Genomic DNA, 20,436 nt, shown 5'->3' with positions numbered 1-20,436 from the left:
GGAATTTTCCTAAAACACAAAAATAAAAATTTTGAGTGTCTGGGAAACTTAGCTGGCTAAATAAATCTAGATAACACTTAATATAGTACCTTATGGTAAGTGTTTAATAAATATTTGTGGAATAAATGGACAGTGAAATTATACAGAAAAGGAAAATAAGAGCTTTTAAAAGTCTTGTAAAATTAGAGGTAATGTATCAAGAATATCCTAAGATACAGTCTTTTATCAAAGATTTCAGAGCATTCTTATAGAAATCATCAAGATTTTCCCATTTCATATTTTATATACGTTAAGCAAGAAAACACTAAAAAAAAAGCCTTCCAGAGTTACTCTGAACTTTTCCTATTTTGTTTGAAAGAGTCAAACATACTGTTTTTAACAGTCCATATTTTACATTTAGCTTAAGCCTTCCTGGGTTCTAGCTTTAAAAATGTATTTAATATGATTCACATTTAAAGTAATTCTGCTTTATTCTTTTAACTAAAGAACTTCATATATCCTCATTACAAAGTCTGGTTCATTTTTTTCTGAAGACTAGAGCCCAAGGTATTGACTGTCAACAAAGAATTCTGAAAGTGACAAATCCACCTTTGATAGCTAGGAAAAGCGAATGTACTTTCTTCTCCCCACTGTCACCACTGTAGCTTCTAAATGAGCCAATCTACTCTTTCTGGTTGACAAAAAGTGTTTGTTTTTAAATTACTTGGTGATAAATAATGCCATGGACAGCAAAATAAAAACGTTCACCTTCAGTAGTAGTACTCTTTCTGCCTGATAATGGTACAAAAACATTAATTTTTAATTAACAAAAATGGACAGATAGCTCCTTCAACCACTGCAATAGGACTTTCCACAGGAATGAAACGAAATGAGCTTCTGCTATTACAGACAACTGCAGATATTTTTGGCATCATACCATGTAATGATTTCTTAGAAAAATATAAATTCTGAAATCACATAATAAATTAAAAGCATTACCTTACATGGCCAAGAGACTTATGTTCTTTTCTATGAACCAAATCACCGAGAGATGAAATTCAGAGTAAAAATACACACAAAAATTTTTTTGTGCTAGCATATGAAAATTAAGCTAAAGCCATATGATTTATCAAATGAATAGTCCACTTTCATTTCTCTATTGATACATCCAAGATTTGCAATGATAACTTCGTGTAAAGCAAAAATATTTACACAAATCTATATCAAACTATGTTAATCTGGACTGTGAGATCAATTTTAATTAGAAAGATTTGACTTTTGGTTACTTTTTTTTTTTTAACCAGGGCATTAATTAAACATAGCAAAGAAGTAAGAGAGTAGAAAACTTGGTCACTCGGTTTAGCAGTGGTTCTCAGGTTGAAAAAAATAACAATGAAACCTCCAGGGCTAAGAACTTCAAATGAGGCTGCTAGACGAGAAGACAGACCAAATTAGCTTACCACTTGAATCATTTTGAGATATCTGGCATATCTTGGATCCTTGGCTACAGTTAAGATATTTTCTGCTGTTACTTCACTTTCCTGTGGTCCAGAGTCTTGTAAACTGTTCTGCTGTAGAGAGTATTGCGTGTAAATCTTTAGACAATTCACAAAAGGGGTCCATCATGTTACTTAAAAGGGATGTTTCTTTTTATAATTCTAAAGCAATCGATATCTGAAAAAAACCGTATTTCTAAATTTAAATACCAATAATTTAATTATGGGATACATGTTTCCAAATACTTACAAATATTTAAATCTGATTTCAGAGGAAGCTATACTTAGTATGAACACTATATTGTTCCTTGAAAAATGCAAATATATTCATGGTATTAAAAATATTAGAATTCTGCTTTACTTGTCCCCAGAGTGCTGTTATAAAACATGAATTATAAGCTGGACATATTATTTTAATAAAACTTTTAATAAACTAATAAAATTATTTGACTTGTCAATTGTTCAAATCTAATGGACAGTGAATTGATTTTCTAGGTATCTATCATCTACACAATTGAATTCTTCATTTATTTAATCTTTTCTAAGTGGATATGGCTATTCTAACATCTTAGAAAGCAATATTTAGAGAATTTGTGGGAAAAAAACCTATTTCTCATAGTCATAATTATCTGATTTTATATATTTCAGCTGCTGATGGAACTATTAATGGTAAAAATTTCCACAGAGTGGTTAAGATTAAATACTACTTATAGTAAAGAATACTGGGAATGGTCTTTTAGGTAAAAATGCTGTTATAATACAGGCAGATCTCACAGTACTGTGTAAACTCAAATTTGTCCATACTGCAACCCTGCCCTCACTTAAGTACAAAGCTAGGACCGTCTCTCTATACAGGTCTTGATTTTTCTATCAACCTGAACATTTAGAATAAGTTTACTTTTGTGAATTCTCATTATCTGTACATTAGCATTAATAGGAATTTTCTTAACAGAATGAAATCAATTTTATGTCTACATAGCTATGCTGAAATATAGATAAATTAAGAAATATCTTTAAATATTCACAGTTTTATAAATATTAATGTGAATTATATATTAAGGTTGTTTTCTCAGATAATTCAAATATAAATTAAACCTGTTAAAAATTCGAGTAAATAAAACGTCAAAAATCCTTTAGGTTTCTACTACTGTTATGTGACACTGTTAAGTATACCAAAGTGTGTGTATGTATGTGTGTGTGTGCGCATTCATCTGTAAAATATGTAAATACAAAAAGTTCAAAACACTTAATAAAAACTTTAAACAAGACCCAAGTTATGTTTTTAAAAAAATTATAGACAATAAACTCATATACTAGTACAACAGGCTAAATGATAATCATGTACAGGCCGACTGGATCTCAAAACTCAGCCGTTAACTTTTGCCTAATAATTGAGACCTCAACAAGGTTTAATTATGTCAGCTCTCATACCTTTGCTATTTGAATGACCAAATAAATCCTCTATCACATCTCTCAACTGCCCTTCATTTTATTCTCAAATTAACCTCAATCTGTACAATTGTGTGTTCTATTGTGAGTAATGATAAAATCTGAACCATGAAATTAAAGTTGCAGAAAAATCAGTATGCAAACTTGGATCTTTGACTTATATATAGTGATTTTAATGAATGGATGATTTTTAAAAAGTGCATGATTATCCTTTATCTAAGTGAGTTGACTGTAATGCAAATGACAATTATGTGTTAAGCAATACTTAAGTCCATTTGAAAATATTTTACAAAAAAAAATACCAGTTAATAACAATAGAGAAGAAATAAGTTGATTTGAATATTAAGAACATGCTAAACAGTTATTAAGCCAATCAACACACAACTTTACCAATTTTTAAACTCAGGAAGCCAACAGAACTTCATAAATACTCCAAATGAATTAATACACAATTTTAAAATAAAATTGCCAGATATATCAGGTTATTCTGAATTGCTAAAAATTTAGCCATGATTACTTGTAATCAATTTTTTGAGACCTTAAATAGGCAGGGGCAATACAACTGTATAAGTTTTAGAAGACATAGATGGAATTCATGACACCTGGAAAATTGATATTCAAAGTTACACAGATACCACTTAAATATTTATAGAAATATATGAGAGCTAGTATCTACCAAAGTATAACTACTAGGTAGAGTGGAAACTCTTAATATTTTTTACATGTCTTGTTTTAGAAAAAGAGAGGTCCACATTTAATTGAAAGAACTTCGCAAAGTTAAACTCCTCTACAGCAGCTGGATTTCCTCTTTATATTATATATATTCCAGTGGTTATTATAACAAAATTTCCTATATTAATTAAATGGATGTTAAATTTTCTAATATCTAATTATTAAGTAAATGGTCATCTAATTCATTCCACAAATATATACTATATCTGAATATATGGCTCCTCTCACAGTGCCTCACACCACATGTGCTCAGTATGTTCAATGAATTCAACACAGGTGCTTGAGACAGAGTAATGTAGCTGGTAAGAGCTAGGACTTTTGGCACAAGATTGCCTAGGTTAAAATTCCAGCTATTACACTTACTATTTGACCTTCAACGAGCTACTTAATCTCTGTGTACCTTATCTGGTACATCTGTAAGGTAGAATTGATAATACAATATTTACTTCAAAGAAGGGTTGTTGTGAGGATTAAATGAGTTAATTTATGAAAAGCATTTTGACGTATGCCTGGTTCCTGGTAAGCACGCTTTACATGTTGGCCATTATTATCACGGTCAACACCATCATGATCTAAAAAATAACCCGTGCAAAGTGCCCCCAGGTCACATTCCATACAAATGTGAAGTCTACTTGGTTCAGTATTACTTGGTAGATCATCATTTTAGTGATTATTTTATCTTAAATTTTAATACCTCATTGAGATGCACTAGAGTTTATTCTTAAATGAAGAACTTTTATTTTTTGAAATAAAAAGTAAAATGAAATTTAAACTTATACAGAAAATAAATGGACATTAAGACATAAGAATCAAATGTAAAGTATGACTCTTACTAGGATGCTGAGCTGAACAAATCAAATCCCAAAACACATTTTAGACAATTGGTACCTCTTAGATCAGTATTTCTCAAATTTCAGGAGCCTACAAATCACCTAGGGATCTTGTTAAAATGTAAATTCTAACTCAGTTAAGTCTGGGGTGGAACCTGAGATTTCTAAGAAGAACCCAGGTGATGTCCATGTTTCTGGCCCATGGAGCATACTTTGAGTAACAAGGGGTTAGATGACAAGGGAATTATTGTTAATTATATTGTGCATAACAATGGCATTGTGCTCATGCAAGAAAACAACAGAACTTTTCAGAAATGCTGAAGGATTATATAGGGGTGAAACAACATGATCCTGGGATTCACTTCAGTAAGTGACAAAAAAGAGATGAACTGCCACAAAATCTTAACTGGTGAATCTGGGTGATGGGTATTTGGACATTCATTGTACTATTCTATTTTTGTGTATGTTTGAAAGTTTTTGTAACAAAACATTTAAAAAGTACATTTCTTACAAAATCTTAAAAAAAATCTCCATAGTGAACTTGAAGAAAATAATTATATTCAAGATTTTTCATCGGCCTGCATAGATCAATTTTATTTTTTATAGGCAAAGAAAATATTAACTTCAAGAAGCCCTTCAAAATAACAAAACGGCTAACTTTTTTTTCAAATTTCATTTTTTTGTAACTTAAGGCTTTAAAATGTCACTATTCAAAGTTTTACATTTTTATTTAACTTCTTCCTTCAAACCTGCTGCTTAGGTCTATCTGGTTCAACCAAGATCTGCTCATGTTTCTTGGAACTTATATACTTACCTGTGATCGCTCCGAAATTGTTTCAGAATGTGATTCATTTGTGATACTACTGACACTTACAGGAGATACTTCAAATGTGACATCATCTAGGCCTGGGATAGATGACAACTGAGAAAAGAAAATGAACATTGGTATATGAGGATAATATTATGTGCTAAACACTGTAAGTTTCTAAGTGTGTGTGTGTGTGTGTGGTTTAAATAGCTATCTTATATTTGTAAGTCTATAGAAACAGGTTTATAAAATCTCATCTTTGGTGATTGAAATTCTCTATGCCATAAACTATTTAAAAGAGAAAGGCATTCACAAATAATATATTTTTGAACAATTTCTCAAAAATCTAATTTAGCTTATAACTATTATTTATTCTCAGAATAAAATACTTTATTATTTTTAAAGTATTAAGGGATCTTAGTGTAAGGAATGAGAGCATGGGCTTTCAAGTCAAAGTGCCTACGTGTAAGTCACAAGTCATGTGACCTCATATAAATTTCCATGGGCTTTAATTTTCTCATCTGTAGAGTGGAGATGAATAAAATTAACTCACAAAGATATTGTAAAAAGACTTTTACTAAACATACTTTGTAAAAAAAAATAAGTGCTTTGTAGCACATTTTAAGTTTCAATTATTTGAGAAATGATAAAAATCTTGTCATCACATTTTAATGTCTGATATAGCTCATTCTTTTTTTCTTTCTTTAAACGTTTATCACTGAATGTTATTAAAATACGTTATTTTTCATACACAAAAGATGGCGTGTTGTCAGTGGTTAAGCATTTCAGGTCGGAGTTGCAAGATCCATGCAAATCCTCTTTTCTGATTTCATCTTGATATTAATGATATACAGTTGTCACATGTTGGGCTAATTTTAGAGATTGACTCTGTGACCATGTAATAATTAAAGTTAACTTGTCCATACGGTAACTTAACTTGTGACCTTAGACTCGTAACTCAAGAATTTCCCAAATATTAAAATAAGATACATAACCATAATAAAAAATAATGAAAAAAACCAATGGTAATAAGATCCGAAGCAGCGATACTCATTGAGAACTGCTGATGGACAATAGTACTCAGCACAGTGGTTATGGCCCAAATATTTTCAAGTGGGTATGGCTGGTAGGAGAGTATCTTGAATATGTTCAAGGACAGGTATCCTAAATTTTCCTAACTAGAGAAATGTTCTGAGAGAATTAAAGTGGCTGAAGTCTCAAGAAGATGTAGAAAGTAAACTTAGATATTCTGATCCTCATGCTAAAGGTATTCGTCATTTTACTTCCTCATAAATATTTTTTCAGATCAATTTTTTTGATAAAAGAACAAAGTCACAAAAATATACTAGTGTCTCCATTACTTTATAAACAAGAAAAATACATAAAATCTGCAAGCTTTCAAACCAAAACACCCTTCTATTTTTGCTAGTTATCTTTTGTAATTTCTGACATCAAAATTGGTATTCTTCTTTAGCATTTAACATATTTGCAAATGGAAAATAGCTGATATTTTCTACAAATTTTGCTCTGGAGACATCTAAAGTTTTATATAATTTACTGTGTCATCAAATGATTACTATTAAGATAACTGAAAATTTTCCATCAAATGAAGTAAACTATATAACAGCTCAATGTGTCAACATGTTACTCACATTATGCTTTTGACTAGTATAATAAAAGAAATCTCAATCCATGTGTACATTTAAACAGACTCAGTTAATGGTTCATAATGAATATCATTTCCTTTGCAATTATAATGAATTAAAAAACAAATAAAAAACACTGTACCAACTCAAGATACAGAAGCTAAATTTAATTCATTCCCAAGTATAAAGTATAACTGAGAAAGTTGATAAATGTCTAGCAAAGTTTATACTATAAATTATTCAGAAATACAAACCTTGGCATCTAAAATATTGAGAGTCGTTTCAATTTGTTGGATACGAAGAGAAAGGTCTGCCAGTTTCTGGAAAAGATCAGAAACAAAAGAATAAAGTCTGATTAAAATAAACTCTTAACAAGGATAATGAAGGGCAGATTTGAAACTAAAACCTATGATTGAAGCATTTGTCATTTTCTAATATACTAATCTCTAATTTACATGAGTAGGAACAGGAACTCAAGGAGTCTATTATTTTCATTAGCATGTTTCACAGTTAATTTTATACAACTGTATTCACAGAAAAGATGAAGTTCCATTTTCAGCTTTATCAAATTCATTACCAGAGCCATAATCAATCACTGGGATCAGAATGTAAACTCCTCCCAGCACAGAGTTTTTGTTCACTGCTGTGCCCCAGTGCCCAGATTAGTAGATGACTCTTAACAGAAGCCTAACAATTATTTGTTGATGAACAAAGAAATTCTTCATAGAAAACTAGGATAAAAATTAGCCCAAGACATCCTGGAAAAGGATTTGCCTCTCTAAATTTCTTAAGCACATAAAGTATATACAATTGGTCCTAAATTCAGACTTCTCAAGTTTGGAAAGTAAAAGAAGATGAAATGAGATGAGCAGTTCAAGTTGGAAAAAATTAAAACAAAGAAAAAAATTAGTTTAAAAAAATAACAAAAAGAATCAAGTTACCATCAAAATCCCAGATAAATCAGAACCAAGAGTTTATTGTGCTCTAGTTGCTCTGTACAATTAAATTTTATACACACACACACAGCCATATAGAAGTAACATCATACAATATGATCCACGAGAACATTTATTTAAAACGCCCTAATCCTAAACATTATCATCTTCAGTGACACAGTCCAAGAGCAGCTGAGCTGGCCAGTTTACTAGCTGGCAGACACACAGCGTTCTGACTGCTTTCTGGGATATTATCAAGATCCTGACTAACTCATGAGCAGATTTTTAACACCCTGAGAATGGTCATTTTTGCCCACATTTACAGAGAAAAAACTGAAAGCAACCGCAGAGTAGTTACTGCTTCTTCACAAAACACTTATTTTTAAGATGAGTATCTTGAGATCTACAAAGATATAATTTAGAAATAAAACATAATCTAGTTTTAATGGCATTCAAAGCTAAGTTTGGGCTTCATTTCTAGGATTTGTTCACATAAGCTTTTATGAAAATGTAAATACAGGTTCATAAAACACCATATGGATGAATTCCTCTCCAAATTATAGGTGTTTTCCTAAAAATCATGGAGATTAAATTTTGGCAAATCTAATCAGTCTTTCTGCTTACTAGTTGCAGAAATCCTACAGCAAATTAATTTGTAAAGTGAATGATAATTTCTAACTTATTTTAAAATGCATACATTGGTTTGATGAAAGTAAATGAACACATAAAAGAAACAAAAAGACAAATAAAAATTAATCTTTATGTTTTAATATATTTTATGTAAATATATTTTTAAGCAATAATAATCATTGTAAACATTATGAACATTTACTTTACTATGCTACATTGTATATGCAACACACCATTTGCAATCTCACACCTAATCTATCACATAGGAACTATTATTATGCCAATTTTAAAGATGAGAAAACTAAGTCTTCATACAAGTAAAATAATCTGAACTCAAACATTCCAACTCCAGACACTATTTTTAAAAGAATTTTACATTGTTTTGAAAGAGCTTTACATTGCTAAAACATGATAGACTCTGAGTGATGATATATCAATGTAGATTGTGACAAATCAATTTTAACAAACATACCATGCTGGTGGTAGGTGTTGATAGAGGGGACGAGTGTGAGCATGGGGGGTGAGGGGCAGGGAATATACTGGAACTCTGCTTTCTGCTCGGTTTTGCTATGGATCTAAAACTGCTCTAAAAAATAAAATTTATTAATTAAAAAAATAGATGGAAAATTCCCAAATATTTCATAGACAGAATTTTTGTTATTCAAAGTTAATAAATAATCAATTCTTTTTTCACTAAGATGCTACTATGCTAAACACTGGAAATCAAATTTTTCTGATCAAATTTCCTAAAACAGATGCTGTTTATCTGGAATTATTTAAAAATGATATTAAATTTTTTTCAGGGTTAGATCATAAAACTAAATCTTCCTTCATTGGGTGCTCAGTGATTCATACAAGATAAGCTAAGGACTGAAACGCAAGTCTTAGTAAAGGAATAAGGATGAAAATGTTTATTTGGAAAATTACTTGTTGATAAGGAAGATTGAAGAGGCTTGGACATAAAAAGTTATACAGTTGGCCCTCCACATCCGTGGGTCTGTATTCTTGGATTCAACCAACTGCAGATCAAAAACATTAAGGAAACAAAAAGTTATGTTGTTGCTGATGTATACTATGTAGTTGGGCCTACAAAGGTTATATCTGTACTAAACATGTGCAGACCTTATTTTTCTTGTTATTGTTCCCTAAATAATACAGTATAGCAACTAATTACATAGCATTTAAATTGCATTAGGTATTATATAAGTAATCTAGAGACGATATAAAGTATACAGGAGAATGTATGGAGGTTATATACAAATACTATACCATAAAAACTGAACAAAACAAAACAAACCCAAAACAAACTTATAGAGGGGATGGAGGACAGAGAGAGTGCGAAATTGGTAAAGAGGGTCAGTTATATGAAGACGAAGAGAAACCAGTTTTGGTGGTGAGCACGATGTAGTATAGATGATGTCTAATTATATATGTTGTACGCTTAAAACTTATGCAATTTTGTAAACTAATGTTACTTCAATAAAAAAAATTAAAAAAAGATCTGTGATTTCTATTAGTGAGAGTCATAGGTCCTACCGTGACCTTTGTTCACTAAATTTAAAGAAAATGTGAAATTTAAGTTAGAGGTAAATAAAAATATAGTTCTTTTCCCATTTAAGTTCATGTATCCCAAGTTTAAAACCACTATGTAAATGATTTTCTCAAAATCTGATCAACAAAGTCTTTTCTTCCTGACTAGGGAAGATCTTTGTTGTAGACAAATCGTGTTGTTATATTATTCACGAAGGTATTATCCATCATCTCTAGAGCCAGTTTTTGAGAGTCTAAAATATTATAAATGTTAACTGGATTATACCATTTAATGCTTTAATAAGGGCATATTACTATATCGCAATTTTGAGTTTTTTTGAAGTATGTAATTGGTTTCTTTTGTGACCCCACACATTTTATAATTTTAAAAACATTAATTTTGTTTCATTAGTGCCAAAGGGTATGTGGCACAATTAAGAATCTCTGCTTTATAAAGATAATCTGGCAGGATAAATGTTTCTGAGTCTGTTCCCATGTAATTATACCTATAACATACAGAAATATATACTTTTTAGAAAGCCATTGTCACTTGACAAAATACATCTGATTTCATTTATGGGCTGCTGAAGTTTATTTCTAAGATGTTTATGTCTTCTGAATTTTCCTTCTACAATCCCCAGATCATTCCAAAGCAAATTTCTAACCTTAGCTCTACTAACATTTTGGGCTGGACAATTCTTTGCTGTGAACGGCTGTCTGGTACACTAAAGGATGCTTAGCAGAATCTCTGACCTCTATCCACTAAATGCCACTAGTACTTCCCAGTTGTGACAATTAAAAACATTTCTAGATATTGTCAAATGTCTACTGGTTGAGAACCACTCCTCTAAAGTGTAGATGACTATGGATAGAAGTAACAGGATCAATGACAGTAACTATGTCCACCTCTGAAAGTCTTCACAGAGAGGAAATGGAAAGGTAACAGATTCCCATGCATTCAGCCATCCTTTTATCTTTATAAGGATTTAAAGCAAACCTGAAATATATTGGTTTGGGACAATAGGGGAATTTACAAGCTACCTGAAGTTTGTAAGGTAAGCTGAAAACTTCTTGATTTATCACCTATTTATGCCTAAGGCAGTGCATTTTATTAAAGTGGAAAAGAAGACGAAAGTAAGAAATATGGAGTGATTAGTTAAACATGGAAACAAAAATACTGTGGTTTTTCAGGTTTGTAAAATATCCAGTTTGCATATCCAGTTCTTTAAAAGAGAAACAGTATTTAAAAATAATAGATCTCGTGGTATATAGCAATGGATTGTACGGGTCCTAGAAGCCAGAAAGGGAAGTAATCACTGGTTTTATGAAGCTTCATTTGACACTTAAGCCCAGCAGCTGTAAAAGTTGTAAAAGCAGTTGTAAAAGTTGCATCAGTAAATAGGGTTTTAGGCAAAATATTATTTGGTTGAAGGTTAAGTCCAATGGTGGGCTTAAAATTGGATGTAGAAGAAAAGCACTGTATGTAAAGTTTTTTAGATTTCAGCATTGTTGCCTGTACTTAAGATTTTACAAAAAAGGAACATTTTAGAATATTTAAAAAATGATTAATAACCCAGTACTCTAGGTATGTTACAAGTCTGTGTCAAAATAACACAACTGACTCCCTTATATATAGAGTACCTTTGACTTTGAAACTCAACATAAGGTTAAATTTCTGCTCAGTTTTACCTACCATATGCATAGAACTTGCAATTGAACGCCTCCTCCATCCCCGCTCCCAATATAAATTTGCAGTCCCAAAAGACCACTACAAGATTTTGCTGATTAGGGCCAGAATAGAAATGCTTACTGGGATTTGTGAAGGAAGAGTACAGATTACCCTAAGTAAATGATTCAACTACTTTCCTTTCTTTGTCTTCTAATTTCTCTCCTACCCTAGTTCTAGTCATTCATTACAAGAGTTACAAAGTAGCTTGGTATCCAAAAAATTTTTTAAAAGTTCTTCACTTTTCCCTTTATTAGAGAACTCTAAAACAAGTATTAGGGATAAAGAGAGCCCCAGCAATTTTTTTCAAATTTAATTCCGGTTTCAGTTTAGCTGTGACTGAAGTTGTTACAGTTTGGGTTTATTCAAATCAGATTATATAAAAAACAAAAAACAAAAAAACGCAGGTATCCCTCAGCCCATCCCAGTTCACTTCCAGTTCAAAAAATAACAGCTGAGGTTCATTTTTTTTGTTGAGAAACAGTCATTTTTGTTCTTAAGGCTTTAACAAAACAAGGACTATAGACCTAATAGGTGCTATTCACAAATTATAACCCATTTCAATAATCTTAACTTGGGAGAAAATAGCACTTTATGTTTGAATACATGTTATATCCATGGACTTTATCATATCAAGAAGATATTACATCAAATGAACATGGCATAGCAGAGAATATAAATCTAAAAAATAAATTTAGAAATAGCTATAGACACTGTAGTCTCACTTGAGAATGATGTAAACATGCCTCTTATTCAGATCAGAAGATGCACTATAACAGAATAGTGAGACGCATTTGTTTTTTACAGTTAATAGACCAGAGTTAGGCAAGTCAGAGCAGCTACTGCAGCTATAAATACTATGCACTCAAATATATGTTGAATGACTGAATAAATGACTAAGCATTTAAACCTCTCTACATCTTGGTTTTGTATTTCTAAAAGGCAGATAACTGGACCTCTCCCAAAGAGCTCGGCTGTGATGATTAAATGTAAAGCACTTAGTACAATGCCTAGCACAGAATACACATAGAATAAATATTAGTTTTTGTCATCACACCAAGCAAACAGTCTACAAATATATCCAAACTGCTGAAATATGAATTGTAAAAAATGAGTTACGGTCAATCTACATTATTATCCATTAAGGAGAAAAAGGCAATAAACTACATTTAAATGTCATGAGTTTTTGGTTAACAAACTTATCTCTAGAATTAGAGGAAGAACTAGGGAAAAGTGAGTGACAGAGTTAAAACAGTTGAGGGGAAGCTGAGAAAGGAACAGAAGGGAAGAAAAGAATGACTCATGAGGCTTTGATAATTCATAAGCAATCAATAAACAACAGGCAATTATTGTATTTGATCTCATCTTGTCCCAGTAAATACCACTCACTCCACAGACAGTGAAAACTATTAGGAACTACAAAGGTGAGGGGCTATCCTTGGCCAAGAGCAGCTCAGTCAAGTTGCTTTCACAGGTGTGTTTGCTGGTTGTTTATTTCTCAATCTGGTAATGAGGTTTATGGAGATGGAGTATCTGCTCCTCTCTGTAACAATCCTGGAAAAGTCTCTCTCCAGATACTTCTCCAACTTATCCTGATATAAAAAGTGAAGGACTAAATCCTTGGCTTACTTGGTTTTTAGTCAGTCAGTTCTATACCCATTTAGAGACGTGGCAATACAAGATAAAACTCTTGGAGCGAGCACCTAGACTCTCAGCCTATTAGATAAAATACATTGAACTGAGTCCCTTTATTCTCATTTCACTTCCTTTTGTCTTAGTGAAAAGAAAGATTTTGATAACTGGACAAAAACAGCAGCTGGAACCTACAAGTAAAAAGTTTTCCTGTCTCCATGAATTTTTTAATAATAAAACATCTAACAAAAACTCTGCTTGCTAAGACTATAGCTTATATTAAATACAAGATAGAATAAACGGAATACTATTTATCTAATTGGCTCACCTGTGAATTATCTAATTTCACACCTTTCTCCTTTCTGAAACCAAATTTCAACTCATGTTTCCCATTTTTCTCTCCATTCTCTTTTCAACCTTATTTATTTTTTTTTTAAAGACAGGGATCTTTGGATCTGGCATCTAATCCTTAATTGGGTACTTATTCTTCATTTCACAAGTCACTTGCAGAAAGTATTTTTATTTTCATAATGGTATTTGGTGCCAAAGTTATGTATCTAGGCTACCTTCTTACTCAGTTTTTGGATCAAGGAACGTAACATAATAATTTTAATATAAACAGAAACAATGTATACTCAAAAATGTAAATCTTTGGGTTAAGAGAAACAGCCAACTCCAAAATTATGTTTTCAATTGTAAAATTCTGGAATTCCTTTTGTTCTCTTTAATTCAAATGAGCCTTACTGAGCAATTTCACAAAGGCCTCCAGAAAACTAATTCAGCAGAGGTAGGGTGCAGGATTGATGGTAATAGAATTAAAGAGGATTTAAAGTATTTTAACATAATAATTGGGTGATAAGGTCATGGTATGGGATAGTAGACTGTAATTCTTGTTTTATTCATTCGCTGTCTTCAAAAGTGCAACGTGATTTTTAGGCTACTCATTAAACCAGTATCACAGACCTACCTCCTCACAAACTGTAGAAAAGCGGTTGAGGAACTGTACAGTGTGCACCACAAACTGGTTTAGAAATGCCACCGTTCTTTTCTGTTGAATAGCTGGCACCTGTTTTATGTAAATAAAAAAAATATGATTCGAACAGGAGGAACGTACATTGTGCAATCTCTTTGAGAATAATGACGACAGGGTGTTTTGCTGTGTGATAGGAGTCCCTTGAAGTACTGCGAATAGTCATGAACTTGTTTTCCTAAACCGCGGGGGTGGGGTGTCCGAAGACCACAAAGGCTGCGGAAAAGTTTGAGAATGGGCTTTGGATTCACGAGTATAAACTTATTAGTAGAGACAACACACATAAACACACTAAAACACTTGGGGCCGAATAAAATCGGTAGGGTTAGAGGTCGCAATCGACCCATGTCGCGAGTCACCGTTGAGCACGCAGATTCGTAACACGGGAAGCGAAGGCTGGGAGAGGTACACTATCCCCTTAAACAGCTCGGGAGGGACCCCTTTTCAAAATGAACTGTGAGACTCTCCCTCCCGAAGCCGGCAGAAGAGAAGCCCGGTGTCAAGTACAGGGTTAGCATCGAGAGATGGGGATCTCCCTGAGAATCGGGCGTCCCTTCCCCATCCTCCTCCCAGGTCGCCGGAAGTTCAACTCCTTCTTTTACAAACCTTGGTCAGGTCTATGCCTGACCCCATGAGAGGAAGCCCGTCCTCATCCATCTCCTCAGAGGGCGGGGGACCCAAGAGGTCACCCACAAACCCCTCCCCGACGTGGCCCGCCCAACCCGGTAATAGTGTTTAAACAAGACCCCCAAATCCCCGCCTCCGGGGTCCTTCCCGCCGGAAGGAATATTCTACGCTCGCCAATCACATGGCGGCTCTCAAAGAGCACGCCCCTCGCATGGCATTCTGGGATTGGTAGTTCTAGGTCCGGCTTGTGACGTCAGACGCAGGGGCGCAAGGTGGAGGGATCGTGGCTGCAGTTCAAGTAGTAAAATCTTAAAAGCGGAGCAAAAAAGAAAAGTAAAAAATTGCCTCTGTTTAAGGTTATCCCTGTTTAGTGCTGTCTGTTCTGTAGATAGCTAGATCATTCGTTAATCAGGTCTGTGTGTGTATAATTTTTTTTTATGCTATTAAATACCAGATACTCTGCTATATATTGCAGGGAATACAAAATTGATTCAGAGTAAGCCTGCTGTCCTTAATGTCCTGAAGGAGAAGATGAGACTGTTTCCAAAAGATCTTAAAACGTGAAATAAAATGTCAAATGCTACAGGTGAGTCAGAAACCAATGGAAATAACATCCACTTGACATAATCAAAAAGACATCCACTTGACATAATCAAAAAGACACCTGGAAAGAACTTTGCATGAGATTTGAAGATCTTGGTTCAGATTTTGTGCAGTTTACCAACTATGCGATGTAGGACAAGTCACCGAACCAAAAGTTGAACCCCTTTTACCAGGTACCAAGCAAGAAGCTCAGTACCGAAAAGAAAAAAATAGTCTCTGCCTTCAAGAAGCTTTTAGCCTAGGGCAGACGTAGAGTCTAGAAGTGCTGCATCTAGGTAGACGTGCAAACAATACTGAGAAAGTTGTGTGCCTGCGTACGTGTAGGCGCGCGCACTTCCACACAGATGCAAAGTGCTTTAGTACTATAGTTAAAAGGTGCCCCTAAGTCCTCTGAGAAAACCGGAGCAGGTAGCTTTTTAGCAGGTCTTTGAGTGGAGTTAGCCAGGCCGACGATGTCAGAAGGACCTTTGTACAAAGGCGTAGAGGCATGGAAGAGTATGGTATGTAGGAGAAATAGATAACGGTTTGGTTCTGTTGAAACAAAAAATCCCAGAAATAGATAATGGCAGCAAAGAAGACAGGAATAGAGACAACAACTCATTAAACCCCTTTATGCCCAGTTTGATACTATAGTCCATGTTTCTCTAAAATGTGATCGATGGACCAGCTACATCAATTATTTGGGAATGGGCGATACTTCTTATAATGCACATTCCAGGAACTGACCATAGATAAGCAATCAGGACCTCTGGGGGAAATCTTCATTTTAATTAACCCCCTTCCCCCCATTATTATGAATCAAAAAGATCAGAAAGTTATTTCTGTAAGTGATGGAGCCATTAAAAAATTCTGAGCAGGGGAGTGACATGATTTGCATTTGTAAAAAAGCTACACAATGCCTAGCACATAGATGTGTAATAAATGTTGGAAACAGGAAAGTTGAGAATAGTATTTATACACATAGAAATGGGAGGCAGAAGTGAGAAAAGATAGGATGAGGAATATGTTTATATATCTTCATGTCTGTATAATCTCTTTATATCTATAATTGAATATTTCATTGTTTTTCTATTGAGTACCTTCCATGTTCTAACTACTGTACTAATGCCACAACTATAAGTAAAAAAACATTGTGACAATTCTAGGCAACCGTCCTTTGTTTTTTTGCCTTGATAAAGTCCACATGAGTAGTTATTTTTCCTTTAGGCTAATCCTTGCTTGGGACAAGGCTTATCTTTTTTCTTTTTTAATGATTCCTCAATTAGTACTAGCTGCTCTACTTTTCAATGAAAATTAATCATTTTAATACACAGTTTTGAGGATTGTGATCTAGAATGATCTAAGATGGAGCCAGTCATTGAAGAGAGCCATCCATCTACCCATTCATCCAACAGATATCCCCTACTACGTCCCTCCAAGTATATGCTTCCATAGCATTCTCTTCTTCACTTCATCTTAGTACATATTATATTTGCCTATTTGTCTGAATGCCTACTACACTACTTTACTAATTTAGAGCAGAGATTCTTCATTGTTCACTATCAAGGCCCTAGCCCAATGTCTGACCTATAGTAAACCCTCAATAAGTATTTATTGAATGACATTGGAGCCTAATGACCCTTGTGCTTCCACAGCTACTTGATCTTCTACAAACCCTTGATTTAAATGGGACTCACAATTCTGGGTAAACTCTTTCAACTAGATTCCCTAAGCAGAATCCCCAACCAATTAGTCTAGAGCCTAGCGTTCCTGTCCAGAGTTAGGAGAAGCTCCCAGCCAGAGAAAGACAAAACCAAATTAGACAGTCACTTCATGGTTATGTATGTTATCTGTTATACAAATATAATAGAATTATAGAAACATGAACTTGTTCTCAGTTGGCCAATTGACAAACATTGGTCTTTCAAAGTGGTTTGGTTTCTTAAAAAAAAAAAAAAAAAAAAAGGAGACAAATATAATGCTAGAAGATGCGATTCCTAGTTAACAGGAAGAAGAGCAACAGTTTTTCTTTGCCTCCTGGGATCCTTGATCATTAATCATTTCTAGCTCCTGACAGCAGTCCATTCACAATTTAATAACTGAATTTCTAAGACTGTTAAAAACAATCTATAGCTATAAGTCTTGACCAACTGCCCGAAATCCTCTGAAATATGTACTCTTTCCTCCAGGCTTTCTCTTATTGGAAATGTATTAGATTTTATTTACTGTAGTGAATTTTGGATGCAAAATAAGTAGATTGTAATGGATACTGATTTCAAAGGGCAGAGACTATATATGCCACTTGCATATATCCATTCAATAAAAACGTCTTAAGAATTTTTTAATAATGATCTTGGTTTTCATAGCAGATTACTAGGAAATAAGTTAACTTTATCATGGATAAGTTCTTAGGTGGGGTAAATGATGAGAAATGTGTTCCTGTTTTTCTTTTGTGTTTTTTCCTGCTCTGCTTTAGGATGGAACAGTTAGAGGGGTATGATGTTGGTTCATAATAGTAAGGAAAAAAAATTAAATGTCCCCTATTCCTGCCCTACCCTTCAGGAATTATATCAATGGTCTATTAGTACTGGGTTAAGTGAAAGAATTCCAGCCTAGTTATTTCCTTTGTGTTAAGAATTCATTGTTTCAAGTTACTTCTTCTAATTGTTCTGGCTTTTGGAATGTCACTCAGAAAGTTGGGTCGTAGACTTATATCCTCTAGGCAGGAAACTGGATTCCTCTCCAGAAAGGTGACTACTTCAAGAGAAGAGATCTAAAGATATTTACAGTTAGGGGGTCCCTAATAAAACAACAGGTAGCCTAATGATCCTGCTTGCTTTGGGGAATTGGGAAAAGGTCTCAGATGCATTTGTACCCGAGGGTTTTAATATATGCAAGTGACTAAGGGACAACAAAGAGAGGCTAATACCCTTGAAAGAATTTATTTCTTACATTTCCCAAGAGAAGAGGGCATGCCGTGCCACAATGGGCCATAGCGGAAACGCTAGATTTTGGTTTGGAGGCAGACAGAAGCAGGAGCTAGGTTAAGCCTAGGCCAGAGTCTTTATTGGGGTTTCCGTGGGAAGGGCAAGGCAGGGCAGGGGAAACAGCTGAAGATTGGTAATGTGAATGACTGTGGCAGGCTTTGGTGTATGAAGTTACATAAGGTGGTTGAGGGTAGAGATACCCCCTGCTTTTCAAAAGTTCGTTATTGCCACTTCCCTTTTACCAAAGAGCTACTTTAGTACCTGTTTTCGCTAACTGAAATAAATCCAAAGAATATTTTCACTTTTACAAAAAAAGGCGAAAAGGGAAAATAGTGTTCAGTGTTCGTTTCGTGGGGAGATATTATAGAGGCAGCACCCACACAAGCAGTGAGAAAGATCCCACCAAGCTGACACTCAACATCGTAGCATCAAGCCGCCACGGCTTTGAACTGTATCTGTGAGCATCTGTGCTTCATCTCAATTATTTTGTGTGCAAGTTAGCAAGATGTGTTCAAAGGTATCAGAATAGCCTCAGAGAGCTCCTAAGGGTGTTATGCTGAGCGTAAAACTGGACATAATCAAACCCTTCGATCATCGTGAACAAAACACATTGTGTGTGAAATGAATGAATGAATGAATGAATGAATACATTGCATGTGCATTGAATTTTGGGCCTCAGAACCTTCAAAAAATTTTCCCATATAAATTAATAGCACTTGCTTCTTCCCTTTATGCCATTTCAGCTCATGAATGACTGCATAGAAACGCTCTGCTTTCCCTTGGTGGGGGAAGGGGTCTGCAATGGGCTCAGGATTGGTTGATTTGCCTATAAAAAACATGCTTCCAAGTAAGTTGTTTATCTTTAAGAATTAATTAGCCGCAGGAGAGGTAGTATCTCCCAGGGTCTATATGACCACAAATGCCAGAGCTTCAGGAATACAGAAAAGAAAATATAGTTAATATAAATGGCCCCATGATAAATGAATGCTAAAAAGGCTCTTAATTGCATCTAAGAAAACACAGAACACTCACCTTTCATGTGGACTTTCAGGTAATCGTTTCAGCAAGGCAACTCTATCCTGAGTCTAGGGTCTCATTCATTTTCTCAAGAAGTGATCCTGATACAGGCAGGACAGGGCAAATTCCCCCAAGTAGGAGGAACTCAAGCCCTGCACTGAGAGTTCTTGTCTGTGTTCAAGAAATAATTCAAATGCATGCCAGAGTCAGAGTCAAAAGGAAAGTTTATTAGAGAAGGGGTAATGCTCCATAGACACAGCGTGGTCCCCTCAGAGGCAGAGAAAGGGAGCCTGAGAGAGACTCAGAGGGACAGAAAGACAGAGACACTGAGAGAGACCAAGAGAAGACACTGAAGGACCTAGAGAAAGACACAGAGGGACTGAGAGACACTGAGAGGGCCCCTGAGTGTTCAGGAAATTCAGTTTATATAGCATTCTTAGTTTCTGTGAATTATGGAGACTTTGTTTCCCCATTTTCCTTTGATAGTGTGGATATACAGTGAGAAAGGATGAGTATGTAGCATGATAGGTAAGAATATATAGCTTGAAAGGCCTGCTGGCAGTTCCTGGTCTGTACTCCATAGGTTCCTCATGATTTTAGCCATAGGGAATGAATGATTTTATTTCGTGTAGGACTCTGTTTTCCCCTCACGGTGTGGAGAAATAGTTTGTTAGCAATCCTAGCAGAAATCGTCCTTTGTTCTGCAGGTTTCCTCAAGGTCTGGCTGCAGGGCTGATCAGCATATTGCAGTCTCTGACATAGCTTGATTTAACATTTTAGTTCTCTGGCTTCCTCTCTGC

At 34.4% G+C, this 20,436-nt stretch overlaps 1 protein-coding gene across 4 annotated transcripts in view; it reads right to left on the bottom strand.

The window, feature by feature from the left end:
- The window catches only part of WASHC3 (WASH complex subunit 3), a 38,803-nt gene extending 23,563 nt beyond the window's left edge, over positions 1-15,240 (bottom strand). For 2 of the 4 annotated variants that reach the window (XM_039877962.1, XM_039877960.1), the window contains exons 1-5: positions 15,030-15,192; positions 14,361-14,459; positions 7,195-7,260; positions 5,301-5,408; positions 1,440-1,550 (exon numbers count right to left, since the gene is read on the bottom strand). In XM_039877962.1, the coding sequence (XP_039733896.1) occupies positions 1,440-1,550; positions 5,301-5,408; positions 7,195-7,260; positions 14,361-14,459; positions 15,030-15,080 (435 nt within the window). In that variant the 5' untranslated portion in view covers positions 15,081-15,192. Of the gene's footprint in view, positions 1-1,439; positions 1,551-5,300; positions 5,409-7,194; positions 7,261-14,360; positions 14,460-15,029 lie in introns of all 4 variants that reach the window. The other 2 variants (XM_039877963.1, XM_039877961.1) reach the window with 2 other exon arrangements.
- Positions 15,241-20,436: the final 5,196 nt, after the last annotated feature.

Source organism: Pteropus medius, unplaced genomic scaffold (genome assembly GCF_902729225.1).
Source record: "Pteropus medius unplaced genomic scaffold, Ma_sr-lr_union100, whole genome shotgun sequence".
Taxonomy (NCBI): Eukaryota; Metazoa; Chordata; class Mammalia; order Chiroptera; family Pteropodidae; genus Pteropus; species Pteropus medius.
The sequence above is the reverse complement of the archived record's forward strand: the minus strand, read 5'-3'. Positions and strand labels throughout refer to the sequence as shown.